Here is a 19,887-nt window from a genome sequence, read left to right as displayed (position 1 = left end):
GTATTCAGGAGAGTATTTTTTAGAAAGGGGACTCATCAGGCTCTGATGTCATCTGTATCTTTGGAAATGGTGGATTAAAATGAGAAACACATTTTTTAGGATAGCACCTTTTATATTAATAATGTATTAGATGGGGAGCTGCTATTTCCAGTTCAGAGAAATTATAGCCAATGGAGTGTAAAGTTTCAAGGGTAATGATGGAAACAATGTTAAGATACTGATATAGGCAATCCTCTTGCCAGAGGTAAGAACAGTTGCTAATGTAAGGTATACAATTACATTCAGGATTCTGGTGAAAACAAACTTTCCAGGTGGTCCTCATGATTCATCACTGACATCATTTCTAATTTAAGCGAATTTAGCAACTTTATGATCACACTTATATCGAGATATAAATATCTGCCACATTAAAACTAAACTACATAATTTTATAGCAAAAATTAAATTTGTGCCATTATTATTTTAATTATTCTGGTCAGAATTCCATTACAGACCACCTATAGAGTCAGGTGAAAGAACGGAAGGAGCCGCAGTACAGAAGTAAGAAACGTGAAGAAACAGAAATAAGAATCAAAATTCAACCAGGTGAATACGTGAGTCAGGAAAAAAATGAGTCAATGTGAATATGTTATAATCAGGCCCATCCTTTTTATTCAAATAAATAAACAGCAAAAATAAGAAAACAAATTTAACAAATAGCATAATGAAAATAAAAATTATAAATGATACAAACCATTTTTCTGTTGAGTTTTGTCATTATATCTCGTGCAAGTGTAAAAAATGCCTAAAGGTAAACCAAAAAATTATTAATATATGTCTATATTTTAAAATAGAAATGTAGACTTTTTCATTATTTCATTATAAAACATTATTTGACACTTTTTGAGAAAAGAGCATAACCGTAATCGTAGTATACACTTGAGTATTTTATCTTATTTTTCAAAGATATCATAAACACTTCCCAGGATTATAAAACTGTCATTCACGGGGCGCCTGGATGGCTCAGTTGGTTGGGCATCTGACTCTTGGTTTCGGATTGGGTCGTGATCTTGGGGTTGTGGGACTGAGCCGCGGGTCAGGCTCTGCACTCAGTGCGGAGTCTGCTGGAGATTATCTCCCTCTCCTCCTCCCCCTGCTCACGTATGCACACTCCTTCCCTCTCTAAAATAAATAAAATTTTTAAAAAACTTATCATTCATTCATTCATCAAATATTTTCTGCACATAATATCTGGCACAAATTCCTAATGTGGCACTCTTGAGTTATAGGTAGCTTCCTCAGTATACCAAAAGCACCTGGGGGGGGGCAGAGGTTCTAGATCACTCCAGGCCCTCAGAGCAGGGCACAGTGTCTTATCTTGGAGATGCTGAATATCTGTTTAATAATTGGATGAATAATTATGTATTACTCTAGAGTTCTAGATTTTCACAAAAATCTCTACCTTTTATCCCCAATCTCTTCTCTTTCAAAATACTTTCACTCTTGTAACTGAGAGTTTTTTCATCTTCTATGTCTTAGCTCAGCTAAATTCCCCACTGTGGAAATCAGCTCCAATAGAAGGACAAATCTGATCAATCTCAGTGACATTTTGTGCCTAGGTATCTTGACCCAAACAAAACATTTTTTAAACCTATCATCTCTACTTTGTTTCTACAGAACCAAGACTTTTTTTTTTTTAAAGATTTTATTTTTAAGTAATCTCTACACCCAACATGGGGCTTGAACTCACAACCCCAAGATCAAGAGGTGCATGCTCCACTGACTGAGCCAGCCAGGTCCCCCTCTACAGAGCCAAGACTCTTTTTAGAGTCTTCGGGGGGCGCCTGGGTGGCTCAGTCGTTAAGCATCTACCTTCAGCTCAGGTCAGGATCTCAGGATCCTGGGATCGAGCCCCAGGTCGGGCTCCCTGCTCCGCAGGAAGCCTGCTTCTCCCTCTCCCACTCTCCCTGCTTGTGTTCCCTCCCTCTCTTGCTGTGTCTCACTGTGTGCTCTGTCAAATAAATAAATAAAATCTTAAAAAATAAAAGTCGTCAGTTGTCTCCATGCTAAACACACGTCAGTCTCTTTGTTCCCAACGACTTCTGATGCCCTCAAAGATGTTAGGCAAAAGGATTATGTCCAATCAAGTTGAATAGAAACAATATGATAACCACCATCATCACTTATTATCAATATTGCACTGTCAACACTGGTCATCTGTGAATCTGCTTCTAAAGAAGCCCATCCCAGCTTTTATGAAATTTAACTACGTTAAATTAAAAGTTCTGGAAAAACTGCTAATTTCTACCGAATACCTGGTCAGAATAAGCAGCTCGGGCAACTCCCAGCTCTGTGCTTCCATAACTCAAAGCTTCTCTTTGAGCCACAGATTCAATCGGGGTGTAGCCATGAACAGAGGCTTAAACCTGCTCCATTAAGCCAGAGTATGGAGTTCACTTTGTGGGAGCGACCCTACCTGGGTCATTTCAGTGCACAAATTTTCTCCTGTTTCTACTTAAGAGGCTCCCCTCTTTCTGACGGAAGGAAATCCTCTTGTGGGCAAAGCAAGAGGAAGCATTTTTCTGCTCTTCTGTGACTGTGTAAATAAATCAACAGAAGCTTCCTGTTTCCTAACACCCATTAGCCAACCTGAAGAAATGAGTTATTGAAAACAAAGAAAAAGTTCTGATCGGTGTCCCCTAACCAATAAAGTCATTTAAATCTTGATTTTTTAGCCATAATGTTATGGTGAATGGTGGTAGCCTAAGAAATTAAATGTCTACAAAACCATCAATATTACTGTTTATTGAATGATATGTATTAACACACATCTATCGTTTTTTAAAAGAGATTTTATTTATTCATTTGAAACACAGAGATACAGAGAGAGAGAGAGAGAGAGCATGAGCAGGGCGAGAGGCAGAGGGAGAGGGAGAAGCAGGCTTCCCGCTGAGCCAGGGGTCCAATGCAGGGCTCAATCCGAGGACCCTGGGATCATGACCTGAGCCAAAGGGAGACGCTTAACCATCTGAGCCAGCCAAGCACCCCCACACATGCATCATTTTTACAACCAGTCTAAAAAATATTTTATTTATTTTTTATTTATCAAAGAGAGAGCGGGGGAGGGAGGGAGAGTACACGCACAAGCAGAAGGAGCCCAATGTAGGACTCGATCCCAGGACCCTGGGATCATGACCTGAGCCAAAGGCAGACCCTTAACCAACTAAGCCACGCAGGAGTCCCTAAAAAATGTTTTTAAAAAAGAAAATATTATCAACAACTCTGCCCTTGGTAAAGAAAATCTATTCTTAGAAGACTTTAGATGATTTGGTTGTCTTTAACAATTCACTTACTGAAAATTTATTAAAACTACTCTCTGATAAACACATTTATTTCTACTAAATGCTGTTGTGTTACAATGTATCATGTTTAATCTAAGGGAATCTGTTCAATAATCAGTTTAATTCTCTCTTGAGAGAGTACAGACATGAAAGGAATTAAGATTCTCCTGCTACAGGCTATTATAGGATGACATGAACCATGATAAATGAGCAGAAAACACTGTGCTTGGTCGGCGAGTGCAGGATTTCTGGCTTCCCGAACAAAGGGCAAAGCTGAACTTGAATGGAACTTCTACCTTCTGCTCAGTGAATCTTAATTGAGCAATCTCATATAGCCCACGTGGGGGCTGGGTGCTAGAAATTCAAGAACCTAGGTCCACATAAAAGTCAGAAGCACAGAAGTTCACAAAATGGAGGTGGAGCTCACAGAAGGCATTCACTAAGAAAATGACAAGGCTTGGAGAGTTGCTTGAACACAGGCACCTAAGCTCTAATGCTACCCCATAATAGGTCACCGAACATCTTTCTTACCTCTTCTACGTTTGTACTGGATTTTGCACTTGTCTCCAAGAATTTAATCCCATAGTCAATTGCTAACTGAAAGGCAAACAAAAACATTTAAATTCCGTTCAAGTTACTTCAACATATAAAGCATTTCCATTTTCTAGGTTGTTCAAAGTCCCAAAGGTAGAGGATCTAGTTGAGAACTCCGTGGTTCTCAAATTTCTTTGCTTTCTTCTGTGTTTGAAATGTAGACATCTAACTTAATCATCATAAGTAAAATGGCAGCACTTCCACTCAAAACATGACTTAAGTTATTCTTTTTTTTTCTATTATACTTTATTCTCTAATATACTTACAAGAAAAATCGTGAGACAGATACTCGCTCCTATCATTAATTTGGGATTCATTGACCCCTTTCACCTGCTCCCAAAGTACAACTCTCCAACAGTTACTATACTGACTTTTCATTATTTTTTAATAAATCGGTACATAAAAGAATGAAAGCTTAAAATGCCAAGTACTCACTGCTTTCATTTTTATTTGGTTTCTATTTCCATCTACTCCCAAAAAGCTCCCAGTTTATTTAAAATAACAAGATTAAATGAATGTTCTTAGGGGAAAAAAGTTTGCAGTCAGATTTAAAAACAAAACATTTTGTATGCATCACTAAAAAAAGGCTAAAGCAAAATTCCAAGACTTAAAAACTGAAGCCTCTAAGTTAATTTAGAAAATGTCACAGAAGTAAATATGTACATGTAATAAACTCTTGCTTTTTTTGCAGGATACAAAATAGAGAAAAGCCTATAAATGACATCCACAGCTTGATGAGTTACAAGCAGTTTATCCATAATGACCTAAATCTAATATGGTGTAAAATATTCTTAAGAAAAAAATAATGAATTGGAATATGATTACTGTTTAAACTTCACCTATCCGATTACTTTTATTTGAAGAGAATGATTTACTTGACCTTTAAAACTAGGCATTTTCACACAGATATGGAAGAAACAGCATGAACTCTAAGCTGCAGGAATCTGAAAAAGGACTAATTTGTATCTCCCAGAAAACAGCAAATTCTTCAGGAATGAGTCATGACTACACAGTATATGGAGCTGGATCTCGAATACTAATTCACACTATTCAAGCAAGTATGGATTACATCTCTTTGTTGTTTTTTTTTTTTAAAGGATTAAAATACAGATATTTTTCCAACTGAAATCAATAATTAAGTAATACTAAGAAAATAAACGCTTAGTGTGAATAGATGCCCATCTTCATGCATATTTCAGTTCAAATCTACCTTCTCTCCTCTTTCTTTTGACACTTGTCTTTTGTCATTCATATCACATTTGTTACCCAGGATCATTCTTTCAACATCTGAAGAGGCATGCTGCAGGGAGAAAATAATACATTATAAAAACAGCCTGAGCAAAATACAGTTATTCAATAGACAAATCCTAACCTGTCAGAAACATATCCATAAATTTAATAATAAGACAAATAATCTTTGGCTCAACACAAGGCTTGATGCAGGGAAAAACTGAAAAGATGGGAGGAGGGAAAAGTTTGCATAAGAGCCTATGCAAACTTTTCCCCAAAGGCTTGCGGTCATTCTCATGGCTTTTTTTGTACATGAACAAACAGAAGTAAAACTTCCAAAGATTAGTTTGGGTCAAAGAAGGAAAAAACAGTACTGAGTGAGCCAATGAGGAAGGTATTCTGGATTCTGAGCTACTTAAAACATGAAATCATGTAGGTTAATACAAATGTGTACAAAATGATTTTAAAGTCAGATTTCTTAGGGCACCTTGGTGGCTCAGTTGTTAAGCATCTGCCTTCGGCTCAGGTCATGATCCCAGGGTCCTGGGATCATGCCCCGCATCAGACTCCCTGCTCCGCGGGAAGCCTGCTTCTCCCTCTCCCTCTCCCCCTGCTTGTGTTCCCTCTCTCTCTGTGTCTCTCTCTGTCAAATAAATAAACAAAATCTTTAAAAAAAGAGACTTCTTTCTGAAATGTCAAAGACATTAAAAAAAAATCTTAATACCAGTCAATCTGGAATTAAACCAAATTTCAACTATCTACAATGGAGAAAATGTTAGAAGGGAAAAATGAGAAGCTGCTGGAATAGAGAGAGACCTTTGCCAGTCAGAAAGCAAGAAGCTGGAAGTCAGATGTTAAAGCTAGAGGAACACAAGCAAGTCTCTTCTTTCCGGCCTCAGTTTTCTCATGCATAAAATGGGGACTTGATTAAATTATTTTCAAGATCCGGCCCAAGTTTCAAATTTGGTGAGACTGCTCCTCCGTGTGTAGCTCCCCATCTGACAGAGCGGTCAGACTGGAGGCACCAGAGATCACTCTGTCCATGCTCCTCAGAGCAAGGGGGCCTGACCTGCCCCTGGCCTACTTCTCAGCAGCTCCGCTGCCTCTTCCAGAGACAGAAGGAGCCCTCTGCAAGCACCCAGCAGGACTCCTCTCTAGTATCATCATTCTCTTTCCATACATACCTCTTCAATGTTTCTTATCCAATTTTTAATATTGTCGAAGGACTTTTCATTTGTGATGTCATAGACCAGCATAATTCCCTGTAAGAAAAATCTTTATTTAGTAAAGTCATATATTTAAAGTTATAGAATATAATGTCAGCGTATTCCTACCCTCCAGAAACCTTTTGTTTGTCCTTTATTTTGTCTTTTTAATCAAAAGGGATTTATAATACAAATTTTAAAGTACAAGGAAGGAAAAATAGATAAATAAATTCTTCCACTGTCTCACCATGTAAATAGTTTTTTTTACTGTTAGCCTTTAATGAATTAGTGATTATGGTAAAAGTGATACACCCTTTCTACCTGACTGCACATGGTAAGAATCAGCACCAAATGAAGCTAAAGGAGGGTTTAAGTTAAAACAGAGATGGCGATGAGAGAAGAGGTAATCACTTCCGTTGTGTACTTGATTATTGCAAGTAGGAATGTCTTGCTTCTTACTCCTATATTAAGATCGTAACCATACTGCTTTAAAAGTATTTTTATCCTTAAAAAAATAAAATCATTTTTTCTTATATGGGCTGATCAAAATGCCACTATCTTGTCTACATAAATCGCAGACACTTAATATTATACAGGTTTAATCAAAGGCATTGATTGTAATCGTATTTTTAAAGACCCTCCTGTCTGGTATTTCTAAAAGGTCTATCTCCTAAATGTATCAACTGACACTTGTATGCTAACTATTCCAAAAATCTGTATCACCAGACCGTACTCCTGTATTAAGTGCCAGACCTACCCATCCGTCTGTCCATTCAACAAATATTTAGTGAGCACCCACTATGTGCCTGATACTATACTTTGTGCTACCAGCAGTGGGCAAGATAGACAAGGCCCCTTCCTCTCATGGACAGCTAGCAAAGAAAACAATAAACCAATAATTATACACTTAGTTATAACTTTGACAATTGCTATGAAGAAGTATGGGGAGTTTTGAGTACAAATGTGGATCTAATCTGGCTGAGGGGATGGGGAGGTCAGGGAAGGCTTCCCTGAGAAAATGACATTAAAGCCAAGACCTGAGGTCTGAGTAGACTTGAACTGGGCCACGGGGTTGAGGCTGGGGTGAAGAGGGAAAGCCCACAGTGCCTGGCACAGAGCAGAAATGTTTTAAGTATCCTGCTGACCAGAACGGCCCAGAACCCACTGGACTGAAAGAGTCAGCTTGGTAAGAGTGCACAGATCCAATGGAAGAAGGGCACAAGGTGAAGCCAAAAAGAGAGGGTCAGATGTGCTTTGGAGACCAATGACCCGGGATCAGCTCCCAAATGTCCCGTGTGGTCACCAAAAACTCAACTAAGTAAAACACAAGGTTGTCTTTGTCCCCTCCAAATCTTGTCTTCCTCCTTGTACTCGTGTTTTGATAAAGGGCAATACAACCCTACCAGCCAGCCCAAGCAGACCCCTGGGAGTTACCTCCTCACAGCCAGGGAGTCACTGAGTCCTGTAGGCCCGACAACCACAGTATCTCCCAATTCTGACCCCACAACTCCCATGCACGGCCTTGTTCATATTCTCGTCTATTAGCCTTTACCTGAATTACTGTCACTGTCTTTAATTGGTCTCCCAGCTTTCACTAAGATATACAATTGCTCAGAAAGTGTGGAGGAGTTCCAAAACATCTATAAGCTAATTACCTCATGGACATTATGAAGACCAACGTCAAAGCATGCAGTTACTAAACACAGAACATAGAAAAACCCTTTAAATGTCTTGTTTTCACATTCCAAAACCTATCTCCCCCACTGTACTACACTCTAGCTTGGATCCTAGAAACCTGACAAATGAATATTCATGTTTTACTTTCACCTGAAGAGTTACAAAACCCTAAAACACACTCACCATGGCTCCTCTATAGTATGCCGTTGTGATGGTTCGAAATCTTTCCTGACCTGCTGTGTCCCTAAAATTTGAAACAAAGGAGAGAGTGGTTTTAAAAGTTATCACCAGCATCACTGAGGAGAGACCTTAAGCTGTGGAGAAAATCCTGGGCGGCTCACAAAGGCAGTGGCTTCAAGGGAAAGGGGAATGAGATGCAAAGGGAGCCTGTCATGCGTCTGCGAGCTGGAGGCGGAGGTGGTCACAGGAGCCTGTCAGGAGCTCATAATGACTTTGGTGGGAAACTTGGATCTTGATGATAAAAGCAGCAACGAGAAAATACATGGCCCTGCTAGGAACTGGCACGTTCTATTAGTCAAACACACGTGGAAGAGAATAGAGAATAGTTCTAAATTCTTGGACCCCTGCAAGTAGTTATAATCCTTTTTATAAATGCCTCATGATTAAGGCATTTTGCTCTCTTGACTGAAAGTCTGATTTCTGTATAAAGCAAGCAACTGGGCTGGACTTACTACTGTGTGAATTCTGCTCAGCAGAGCACACTAAAACGGATCTCCTCAAGAGAGGAGCCTGGAGTTTTCAAACATAATGGTTGACAATGTTTCCAAAGACTTTAAAATATGAACAACACCTCAAAATTACATGCACTTTCATGTATTCTTGCTTTTTGGCTGATGACATTCTCTTAAAATCCATTCTGAAAAATTCAGGAATTTCTCATTACATTGATTGAAGCAATCCCTATAAAGGGAGTCAAATTTCCTTGATATCTGGGTAAGTCAGTATTTCTAAATTTGCCACGCACCACCAGAACTAATGTACTCCCTGTGCTGCTAAGGCAAACTACATTGTACAATTTAATTGCAGGAGAGAAAGGCATTTGTGGAAATACACTAGAAGTCTAATGCACACCAACCCAAACAAGAGATGGAGGCCCAAGGGAAATAGAGAAAATTAAAAATATTAATAATATACCTTAATATTTATATATATTTATATATACCCTACAAAATATGTTCGTCTGTGCTCAAGTGATACCACTACCAGTGTAGTGGTAGGACACTCATCCTCATTCTGCAGAAGAGACAATAGGCTCAGCTGGGCTATGGTCTGCCACTGAACCATTAAATAGCTAAGCCCCTGGAATGACCCTCAAGCATCCTAAGGTCTCAGCTGTTGAGGGCAGGGCCAGGCTTCCCACCACAGTCATCTTATCCTGCCATTCTCTCACTGATCAGGATCAGATGCCCAGGGCACTTGTTTGGTATATGGCAAACATATCATGGGGAAAACAGAAGCCAAGCATCTTTGAGCCAACTAACCATATTTTGGTCTAACACACTACTTGATTTAGAACCAGCTCTGCAGGGAGGATAGAGGAGAACCCCTGCCATACTAAATATAGGTTGTGAAGCCTAAATGGAATCTTATTTTGCTGCTGAGAGTATTGATAAATACTGCTATGATGTTATATTAAGTTCTAAATTAGCTGACTGCTAGCTGACTGCCCACAGGCTCCTAGAAACACTTCTTATTGCTATGGTCAGGACTGTTCAGCACAGAGTCAGAAATTCTCTTTGCTTCTCCCTTAAATTTTTTTTTAATATCTTTAAAACATTTGGCCTCTTACAAAATATGAATAGATTTTTGAAAAGGACAACCTCTGGTAACCTTCACCATGTTTTCCAACGAATACACCGGGACCCACTACACTAGGCTAATATATAAAGCTGACACATTGCTCCAGATTTAGGGAGTTGTCTCAGCTTTATCACTGACCCAGAGAGATGCCCTCAGATGGACTTAACCATTCTAAGTTCTTCCTCTGTAAAAGAAGGACCAATGGATCTCAATATGATGCTCTAGTTCTGTCCTGGTTCTGAGATTTAAAGAAGAAAAACAGCCTAAGAAAAAAGCTGATATACATTACTTGACTATTTTGCCCTGCCTGCTTTGTAATCTAGGCTGCTCTAAATTTCTAAGCTTTGTCTACTGCTGTCATCATCACACATTAGATTGGTTTGGTGGTCCTCATTTTTTTTTTATTTGAAGAGAAGAAACATGAAAACAAATGATGAAGTGTTAGATCTGGAGGGGAACTCAGATGTCTTCAGGCTCACCAACCAATTTACCATTGAGGAAAAACAGGCCCTAAGAAGGGAAGCAACTGGCCCAGGCCCTCAGTTGGGAGAACCTAGAACCTAGATCTATGTACTTCCATAGAAGAACCCGCTCAGGGTTCCTACCATGGGACTACTCTTGCCTTACCCGATTTCAAAGCTGCCAACAACTACAATGAAAAGGTGTATACACTCTCTTTAGCTTTTCTTTCCTTCCCTACAAAATTAGTGTCTGGGAAGAATGAGTTCTCGGATCCCTCCCAGCTGTAAGATCATTCCTTACCTTCCCGTTCTTGGTGGAGATACCTTTGAATACTTACTCACTTCCCTTGGTTCTGGTAAAGAAAAGATGTTTTAGCTATCACAAGTTACCTCTAACTTACCACAATTCACATTTTAATTCCCACTTTCAATTCCTGATGAAGGAAGAAACTGTGTGTATAATTTTTTTTTTTTACTTACCATATCTGAAGCTTAATTTTCTTTCCATCTAGTTCTATCGTTCTGATTTTAAAATCAATTCCTGCCAGAAAAAAGAAAAAGAAATGCTAAATTTCTCTGAATATAATCCAAGTCTTATTAGGAAAAGGACAAAGATTTCTATTGAAAAAAAAGCTCTCCAACGCACTGGAAAATGTGAACACAGAGAGGGTGTGAATGGTATGTTTCCTCTGAATACAGGCTGAAGAAAGGAATGCTAATTACTCTGCAAAGAATTCCCACACATGTTAAATGCAATGTATTATATGCCTCATTATTTTGATCCAAATGGATCACATCCCTCAAAGTTACATAATTTAGATAGACTTGGAACATGCCATATTTTCTGCTTCCTGAAACACATATAAACAATGATTCCTACCCTTCCTGCCACATCCTTCCCTAAAAAAACGCCATGGGACCTCTTTAGAATGTCTTCCTCCATCTCCTGCCATGTGTTCTTTAGGATCTGCAACTGGCTAAGGAGAAAAACAAAACCCCAAGCCTCCAAACCTGCCTATTTGAGCTCAGGGATGGGAAAACCTACATATTTATTTTATACAGCTAGCAAGTATCATATGTACATTTTTTAAAAAGATTTTATTTATTCATTCAAGACACAGAGATACAGAGAGAGAGAGAGAGCATGAGCGGGGGGGAGAGGAAAGAGGGAGAGGGAGAAGCAGGCTCCCCGCTGAGCCAGGAGCCGAACGTGGGGCTGGATCCCAGGACTCTGGGATCATGACCTGAGCTGAAGGCAGACGCCCAACCAGGCCCCCCTTGTATGTACATTTTAATAAATGTTTCTTGCAGCTTACTGGCTGGAGCCAAAATAGCTAGAATAAGGTTTTTAGCCCTAGCTGAACTTTAGGATTGCCTGGAGAACTTTAATAAACTACTTATGACTAGGTCTGCTCCCTTCCTCAAATTCTGAGATTCCAGCTTAGTTGGTCAAGGCTAGGATCCCTGCACTGGTAATTTTAAAAGCTCTCCAGGTGACTCTAACCTGTAAGTAGCACTCAAGTGGGCCAGGCAGGTACCACGTGAAAGTTGTTTGGGGGCCCTGGCAGTTAAAAGTCTAACCCTCCCTTCACCAATTCCAATCCCCCTACCCCGCACTTTGGTAGTTCAAAACTTATTTAGCAATTTCAATTACAAAGAACCACAAAGTCCTTGACAAATATCAGAATGCTCTACACTTATCAGGAATAAGCTGCTACTCTCTGAAGGGACAAGTTAATGAATACAACCTGGATGCAATTTGCTAAATCTTTATCATCTGGCCACTTGGCTTTTATTTTTCTATTCTTTTGCATTCTGTTCAGAACCCCTTAAAAGCGGTTTCCAGGACATTTCAAGAAAACGTGTCAATTACGTATCTGCTAAATTGACTTAAACATTAAATGCAGTTATTCTGGGGGGAGAAAAGCCTTCAATACTATGTTACCACAATGTTTCTACATATAAATATTGAGAGCACCCAAAAAGGCTGCCACTTGGAGGCTCCCTAAAGTCTCAGGCACTCTCCATTCATTTAAAACATTTAGGAAACTTTCTTCGCACCCCGCCTTTTGTTTTTTGTATTTGTGAGAAGAATCACCTTTCTGTAATTTGAGGAGGTCCTACCGTTATCTGTGATACTTCACCATCTTTTCACTGTTCAGAGGAGTTAGGAGCAGTGGTGCTTAGCTTTTGTTTACACTGCTGTCAGGAGCCAGCTGACAGACAAATGCACAGAGCCGAGTCAAATTAGCACAACTCGAATTTCACTAATAATGGAAAATGTCATTTATATTATTACTGAAAAGGACCAGACCTGAAAGTCCAAAGACCTATAAACTGTAGGTTGGGTTCTGTAATTGACAGCTTTTGGGACGTTCTTAACTGCTCTGAACCTCTGTATCTTCATCCATAAAAAAGGGTGAGGGGACGTAATTAGATAAATTAGATAACGTGTTTGAATGTGCTTTGGGAACTCTGAAATTCCATATTGACGTAAGGTATTACATACTCAGATGCTATTATCCTACAGCTCTTGTCACCTGACGCATGAATTATGGTAACAGCTTCCCAGGACTCAGTGCCAACCTCTCTCCCTGGTCTAGCTCCCCTGTGTGCCACTGTGAGAGTAACTGTTAACCATCTCTGTGGTAAGAGCACCTCACTACTTAAGAAGCTGTGGGTCCAACTTCCTCTGCCTGGCAATACAGCCTCTCGGAGGCACTGCTCTCCTGACCCTGCCACCCTCAGAGCCTCTCTCCAACTGCCCCACACCTCCTCCCCTCCGCATGTGCATGGCCATCTCACGTAGCAGCCTTCCCTGAGGATGCCACTCCACCCATGGGCCCTCCCCCACCCCCGTCCTCCCTCAGCTCTCTCCTTGGCCATGTCCCTCCCTGACATGGCAAGTCCTGGCTTAATCCTGTGTTATTTGGTTTTGTTAACACATTGCTCTGAATTGCTCTCAAATCAAGCAAAAGCTCCATCCTCTCTTTTCTAGTTAGATTGCATACAGAAACATGTAAACAGTAGATAATAAAAGGTTAAATACTCTTAGGCAAGTAAGTAAAGGTTACATTCTAGTAAGTGTGGGGAGAACTAAGAACAACTCCAAAGTTCAAAGTTTTCTTAGTGTACTATAGTAACAATAGTAAGGATGCTAAGAAATCTATTACAATATGAAAATCAAGATCGTTACATTACAACTAGTTTGGCAATAACAACAGTAGACTATATGGTGGATTAACATTCACTTTAAAATTTAAAGAAAAGATAACTTCCTGAGACTACTCCAGATTTAGAATAACCAGTCATAATATAGTAATGTAATTATATCAATTAGGATGCTCTCTGCTGCAAATACTAGAAACCTCAAATCAAACTAGCTTAAGGTAATTTGTTGACTCATATAATAAGCCCAGTGATGAGATGAGGTTCAGGGGGATGGCTCAATCCAGTAGTTCCAGCTCATTTCTCTGTACCTCCTTTGGCTCTGTCCCCTTGGGAGTATCAATTTCATCCCCTGACTGATAACGGTTCCTGACCACAACAGCAATACTGAGAAGAAAAGAGATCATCTTCCTGTGCCTCTCACTTCAAAGGGAGGAAATGTTTCCACAAAGCCTCCAGCGACCTTTCCTTCATGTTTTATTTCTAGAATTATAACCATGAAATGTCATGTTCTAGGGGCTAATGCTGAGTTCCGGAACCAATCACGGCCATGGGCAGTCACCAAGATTGGATTAATCTAAACTCATCCCTAAATTTAGATTGATCAAGACCCATCCCTGGAGCTGGGTCACTTTCCTGACCCAGAGGACTGCTAAAAATAGGAGAGTGGAAAAGCTGTTGAATCGATCACAGTATCTGTTAGAATAATACTCCAATCTATCAATTAGTAAAATGTTCTATTCATAGCTATATGAAATGGACAAATCATAACAGCTATCACTACTACCCTGACGTGTAAGTTACCAAGCTTGATAATAACTCTAGTATTTCATCTAGTGTTGAGCCACAAACAGAAAATATGAAGGAAAAAAAAGACAATAAGCAACCCATGTCGTTGCCACGACATCTCTGCGCTAAACCGTGATCTTCACTGCCCGAGAGTCCCTGAGACTATAGTTTCAAAGTGCTGGCCTGTGCCCTAGCCTCAGACGATTAGAGGCTGCAAAGAAGGAGCAGGCAGTCATATCCACAGCAGCAAGAACTACAGCTCATTCTGGCAGGAAGGGAGCAACTTTTTTTTCCTTCATTTAAAAAGATTATACAATCTCAAAAACATAGCTTCTGAAGGGCACTACTCTTAGGGTGGAAAAAAAAAGCCCTTCATATTTCAACAGTCTTTTAGAAAGCATCATTTCTTGGCCACACATAATACAATAACTCATGTTCAAAATGACGACCCTGAGTCATCCCAACTCATGAGCAATCCATCAGCCACCAGGCTTCATGCAGCCTGCCCAGCTGGTAACACAGCCCAACAATCCACACTCAGGAGACAAGACTCCAACACTGCTTCCATGTTTACTAGAATAAGTCCCAACATTAACTTTCTGATGGCTGTAAAGCAGTGCCAGTTTTGTTATTAATATTTATCTAATCAATAGAATAGGAAATCTACATTGTAAGAAAACATTCCCAAGGGACTCAGAGTCATTTTCATTTTGAATTTAACTACATACACACACAGATTTTTTTTTTCTGAATTGATTCTCAGGCTAAGCAGTTGCTCATAACTGATATACACTGTAAGGAGGGAGAGAAGCAAGCTGGAAAGGAATCACAGAATTCTAGGCTTGGAAAGAACCTTAGAGATTATTTAGTTCAGTCCTCCCTCTGTGCCTAAGCAAACTGAGGCCCAGGGAGATACAACAGCTTATTCAGATTCACAAAGACTAATTCAAAAAGGGGTCAAAAATCAAACTTGGCATTTAAAGATCAGGCCTTCCAAAGAGATGTGTATAAGAATGTCCATGTCTCCCTGGGGGAGGCCTGCTCTTTAAAGGTCCAGAGCAAAACACTAGCAACAATGGGAATGTCCCCCAGTGTGAGAATATCTTGGTATACAGGAGATATCCAGGAGCAGTGAACAAGAGTCACAGGTATCAACATGACTGAATCTAAAAACTAAAAACATAATATGAAGTGAAAAAAGCCAACAGCAGAAATTTCCCAGAGTCAAATCATTTCTATGAAATTTCAAAAATACCCCAAATATAGAATGTATCATTTATATATACATCCATGTGTAATTAAAGTATAAAAACATACATGAGGGGGCACCTGGGTGGCTCAATTGGTTAAGCGACTGCCTTCGGCTCAGGTCATGATCCTGGAGTCCCGGGATCGAGTCCCGCATCGGGCTCCCTGCTCGGCGGGGAGTCTGCTTCTCCCTCTGACCCTCCCCCCCCTTAATGTGCTCTCTCTCTCTCATTCTCTCTCTCAAATAAATAAAAATCTAAAAAAAAAAACCATACATGAGAATGACTATCAACAAAATCAGTATAGCTGTTACCTCTGAAGAGAAATGGAAGAAGAGGTGATTAGGGAGAGGTCCAGAGGGACTTCAACTCTAACATTTGTTATTTCTAAAACTGCATGGTGGTACCTGGATGTGGGAATGTTTTATATTAGGTATACTCTTGTACGCCTGAAATTGTTCCTAATTTTTAAGAAGCAACAAGTAGTTATTTGAAAAAACGATTATCTGAAGACATTCATTCATGACAGCAGAAAAATCAAACCAAATTTAGAGATGAAAGGCAACTTAAAACATTTAGTGGGAGCTAGTTGGGGGGGGGGAGTGGACAACAGTCACTACTCCATGCTGCTGTTCAATATACAAAGGGCCTGTGAGCCCTCGGTGACCAGGTGTGGGTGATAGCAAGATTGGATCAAGTTCAGAAAGTGAGGGAGCAAATCAGGGGCACGGGGTAGCAAGGAGTGTTGGCCACTCAGATTTCAAGCAGGGAGTTCAGGGGCATTTCCTTCCCTGCCTGGAGGAAAAAGAAGGTTCTATTTGGGCTAAGAATAATGAAAGAATACACATTTGGTCACTGTTGAGAGTGGCACTCCAGGAGAGGAACACAGAAGTTCTGATTTCCCATTCCAGTGGGAGAAGGAAGAGGGTATCCTCCCTCCACCCTTAGGACGGGGGTGGGGCTGTGCCCTGTACCTCTGAGGAATAGGTAAAGTTGTACTTGAGTCCTCTGCATTGTCCAGGGTGACCCACATTAACAAGAGCCGGCAGAGACCTGGCAGTGAGGCTCTAGGGAGGGATATGGTGTGAGCACTTGCCTAAAGCATTGCTTATCAGATATTTCTCAGAAACCAGCAGTGTGGTTGGAAGCTGGCCGGCAGAACAGAGGGAAGGAACCTTTGAACTTGACCCACGTCCATAGTTAACAGACCTCACAGGGCAAAGGAGCTTGGAATGAGCAGTACTGGGCCCCCTTTCATTCCACAAATCAGATATAATTTAACACGGAGAGGGAACAGATTGACAAAATTATTTTACACTGATGTCGAATTAGTCAGCCAACAGATGTTTATTTACTAACAACCTTTTTCTGTTTCAAGAGCATAGGGAGGCTGCCCTAGGTTTGTGCTGGAGTGTGGAAAGAGCCAGCCGTCGTCCTGACCTTCAGCCTCGCTGTGATCTGGATGCATTTTTGCCCTGTGGGTCCTGTAGCTTTAGAATACACAAGAGCTCTCTCTTCTACCTTAGAACGGTCTTGGGTTACTTGGGGAGGTAAGCTGACCCAGGAAAATCGGGGGGTAGAGAAATAGCAGGGACCTTCACCTGACATGTTCCATACCAGGTTCCCACTCAAGTGCTTTTATAAAAAGCCCACTTTGGCTGCAGCCAAGAGATCCGTGAAAAAAAAAAAAAAAGTCAAATTTCTGGGACATGTAGCCTTTCAATGAATGATAGCAATACAAGATTCTAATGCTGGGTTTACTCATGGTGCCATACATTAATAGCAAAAAAACAGACTATCTATCCCCTCTGACCCACTTTAAGAAGCAGAAGTCCAACACTGCACTCTCACAATTAAAAGGGGAAAAATGTACTTTGTTTCAAAGTTTAGAAACATCTGTGATCCCAAGCTATCAGAATATGGGTTAGTGGTTGGTCTATTTACATTTCAGAGATATTCCAGAAATAGAAAAAAGTGTCCCAAATATTGAAATCCACTTTAAAGAAATGCTACCTTCACTTCCTTACTTTAGATTTTTATTAATGATGAAGATGCAGTGTAGATGGATACTGCTGTTTTACAACTTTGACAACCTCATTTTGCTTGGGCTTTTTTTGTGGACTTTTAAACATGGAGATTAATGAGATTTTAGAGTAGCTGACTTTAGGACAATTAGCTAAGATCTCTAATTAGAAAAACAGATTCCTGAAATGGGAAAAAATAAGAGTCACAGATTGAAGCTTCAAAATAGTTTTTTCCAAAATAAAGGACTTGGAGAAAATGTATAAAAGTAGATAGAAATAAAGTTAAGAATGTTACTTAGATTGGGGCCCCAGGGTAGCTCAGTTGGTTAAACGTGTGACTCTTGATTTCAGCTCACGTCATGATCTCAGGGTCCTGAGATTGAGCCCTGCTTCCGGCTCCGTGCTGGGGGTGGAGCCTGCTTAAGACTCTCTCTCCCCCTCCCCCTCCTCCAAAACAAAAACAAAAACAAAAACCACCAATGTTACTTAGATTGAAAGAGAGGAGTTCAAGGCATTGTTCTTTTGTAAATACATATTCTGTTAAGTTCATAAAAGTATGTTCACCAAGTACCAATTTTGCTGCATATAATCAGAACCATTTAATTTTTTTTAAAGATTTTATTTATTTATTTGAGAGAGAGAGAGAATGAGAGATAGAGAGCACGAGAGGGAAGAGGGTCAGAGGGAGAAGCAGACTCCCTGCTGAGCAGGGAGCCCGATGTGGGGCTCGATCCCGGGACTCCAGGATCATGACCTGAGCCGAAGGCAGTCGCTTAACCAACTGAGCCACCCAGGCGCCCCAGAACCATTTAATTTTTTGTTTTGTTTATATTCAAATTTACAATCTGGTTTCCTTTTTGAAAATCATAAAGTCTAAAGTTTAGCAGAAAAAACATTAAAAGTAAGTTTAGAAGTCATTGAACAACAGTTTGAAAAGATCACAGTGGTCTGCGAATATAATCTGCCCTTTAAAAAGACACTTCCTATACCAAAAAGAAGACAGAAGTTTTCAGATTTCTTTGGTTCCTCTCCTCTGTGAACAGAGCGCAGTAAATTAAACCTCATTTATGGTGTAAATCAATAATGACACATATTACTCCTTCCTGCTGAAAAAGCTGCACATCTTTACACTGTTTTAAAAGTTTCTACTTGTCGGGACGCCTGCGTGGCTCGGTCGGTTAGGCGTCTGCCTTCGGCTCAGGTCATGATCCCAGGGTCCTGGGACTGAGCCCCGCATCGGGCTCCCTGCTCAGCGGGAAGCCTGCTTCTCCCTCTGCCTACAGCTCCCCCTACTTGTGCTCTCTCCCTCTGACAAATAAACAAATAAAATCTAAAAAATAAATAAATAAAAGTTTCTACTTGTTACTGAATTAAACTCAGCTCTTCGCATTCCTGGCATAAGACTGCTGTACCCAGGGTGCCTGGGTGGCTCAGTTGGTTAAGCAACTGCCTTCAGCTCAGGTCATGATCCTGGAGTCCCGGGATCGAGTCCCACATCGGGCTCCCTGCTCAGCGGGGAGTCTGCTTCTCCCTCTGACCCTCCCCCCTCTCATGCTCTCTCTCTCTCTCTCTCTCATTCTCTCTCAAATAAATAAAATGTTAAAAAAAAAAGACTGCTGTACCCATAGAAGCAAATCATACCAACAAAAGATAAACTCATAAACTAATTCTAGAAATAAGGAAGAATTTACTTCTTTGAGCCATAAATGTATGTGCGACAGTTACAAAAACAGTGCAGATTAGAAACAGTTTTAAGTAAGGTCTATATTTGAGTGTCTCAAAGGGCTTTATAGATTAAATTATGAAGATCTATTTAACTCTTAAAATGTCTTTGGGAAATAACAGGGCAAAATAACAAATCATTATGTACCAAATGATAACTGCTAAAATAAGCTATGTGTTGAATGACAAACAAAAGGTTCTCAAGGCTAGAACTACAAAAATGTCAAGAGGAAAAAAACACACCAAAAAATAGCAAATAAGGTGCAATAACACGGCTACAACTCAGACAGAAGTATTCTGAAACACCTAGGAAGGACTGAGAATTTCCAGTCTGATTAAGAGGCCGGCAGAGATTATCCAGCATTCAGTTCACCATTTGTGAATGGCCAAATGAATGCATGGCAAGTTTCTGTTGCAAATCTTGCATTTTCAAAAGGAAATGTGTTTTCAGTGTTACTCAATCTGGAAGGAGCAATGTGCTTGAAGTTTTTAAAATGTGGATTTTAGAGGTTTTCAATGAACACATGTTTTACATTCAAAAAATCTTTTTTCATAAAAAGCCTAATACATGAATTAAACATTCCTGGAGAATAAAAGTTCGGAACGTCTCTGAGATTTCCATTCCTTTC

The 19,887-nt window shown here is 40.1% G+C and overlaps 1 protein-coding gene across 1 annotated transcript in view; it reads right to left on the bottom strand.

The window, feature by feature from the left end:
- RAB8B (RAB8B, member RAS oncogene family) overlaps positions 1-19,887 on the bottom strand; it is a 57,435-nt gene that overhangs the window by 4,444 nt on the left and 33,104 nt on the right. The window contains exons 2-7 of the mRNA XM_025884486.2: positions 10,789-10,849; positions 8,210-8,270; positions 6,329-6,406; positions 5,125-5,214; positions 3,852-3,917; positions 734-784 (exon numbers count right to left, since the gene is read on the bottom strand). Of these exons, the coding sequence (XP_025740271.1) occupies positions 734-784; positions 3,852-3,917; positions 5,125-5,214; positions 6,329-6,406; positions 8,210-8,270; positions 10,789-10,849 (407 nt within the window). The remainder of the gene's footprint in view (positions 1-733; positions 785-3,851; positions 3,918-5,124; positions 5,215-6,328; positions 6,407-8,209; positions 8,271-10,788; positions 10,850-19,887) is intronic.

The sequence above is a fragment of the Callorhinus ursinus genome, unplaced genomic scaffold, assembly GCF_003265705.2.
Source record: "Callorhinus ursinus isolate GAN/ISIS: 27379988/994484 unplaced genomic scaffold, GSC_fseal_2.0 scaffold25, whole genome shotgun sequence".
NCBI classification, from domain to species: Eukaryota; Metazoa; Chordata; class Mammalia; order Carnivora; family Otariidae; genus Callorhinus; species Callorhinus ursinus.
Note: the sequence above shows the minus strand (reverse complement) of the source record. Positions and strands in the feature narration are given on the sequence as shown.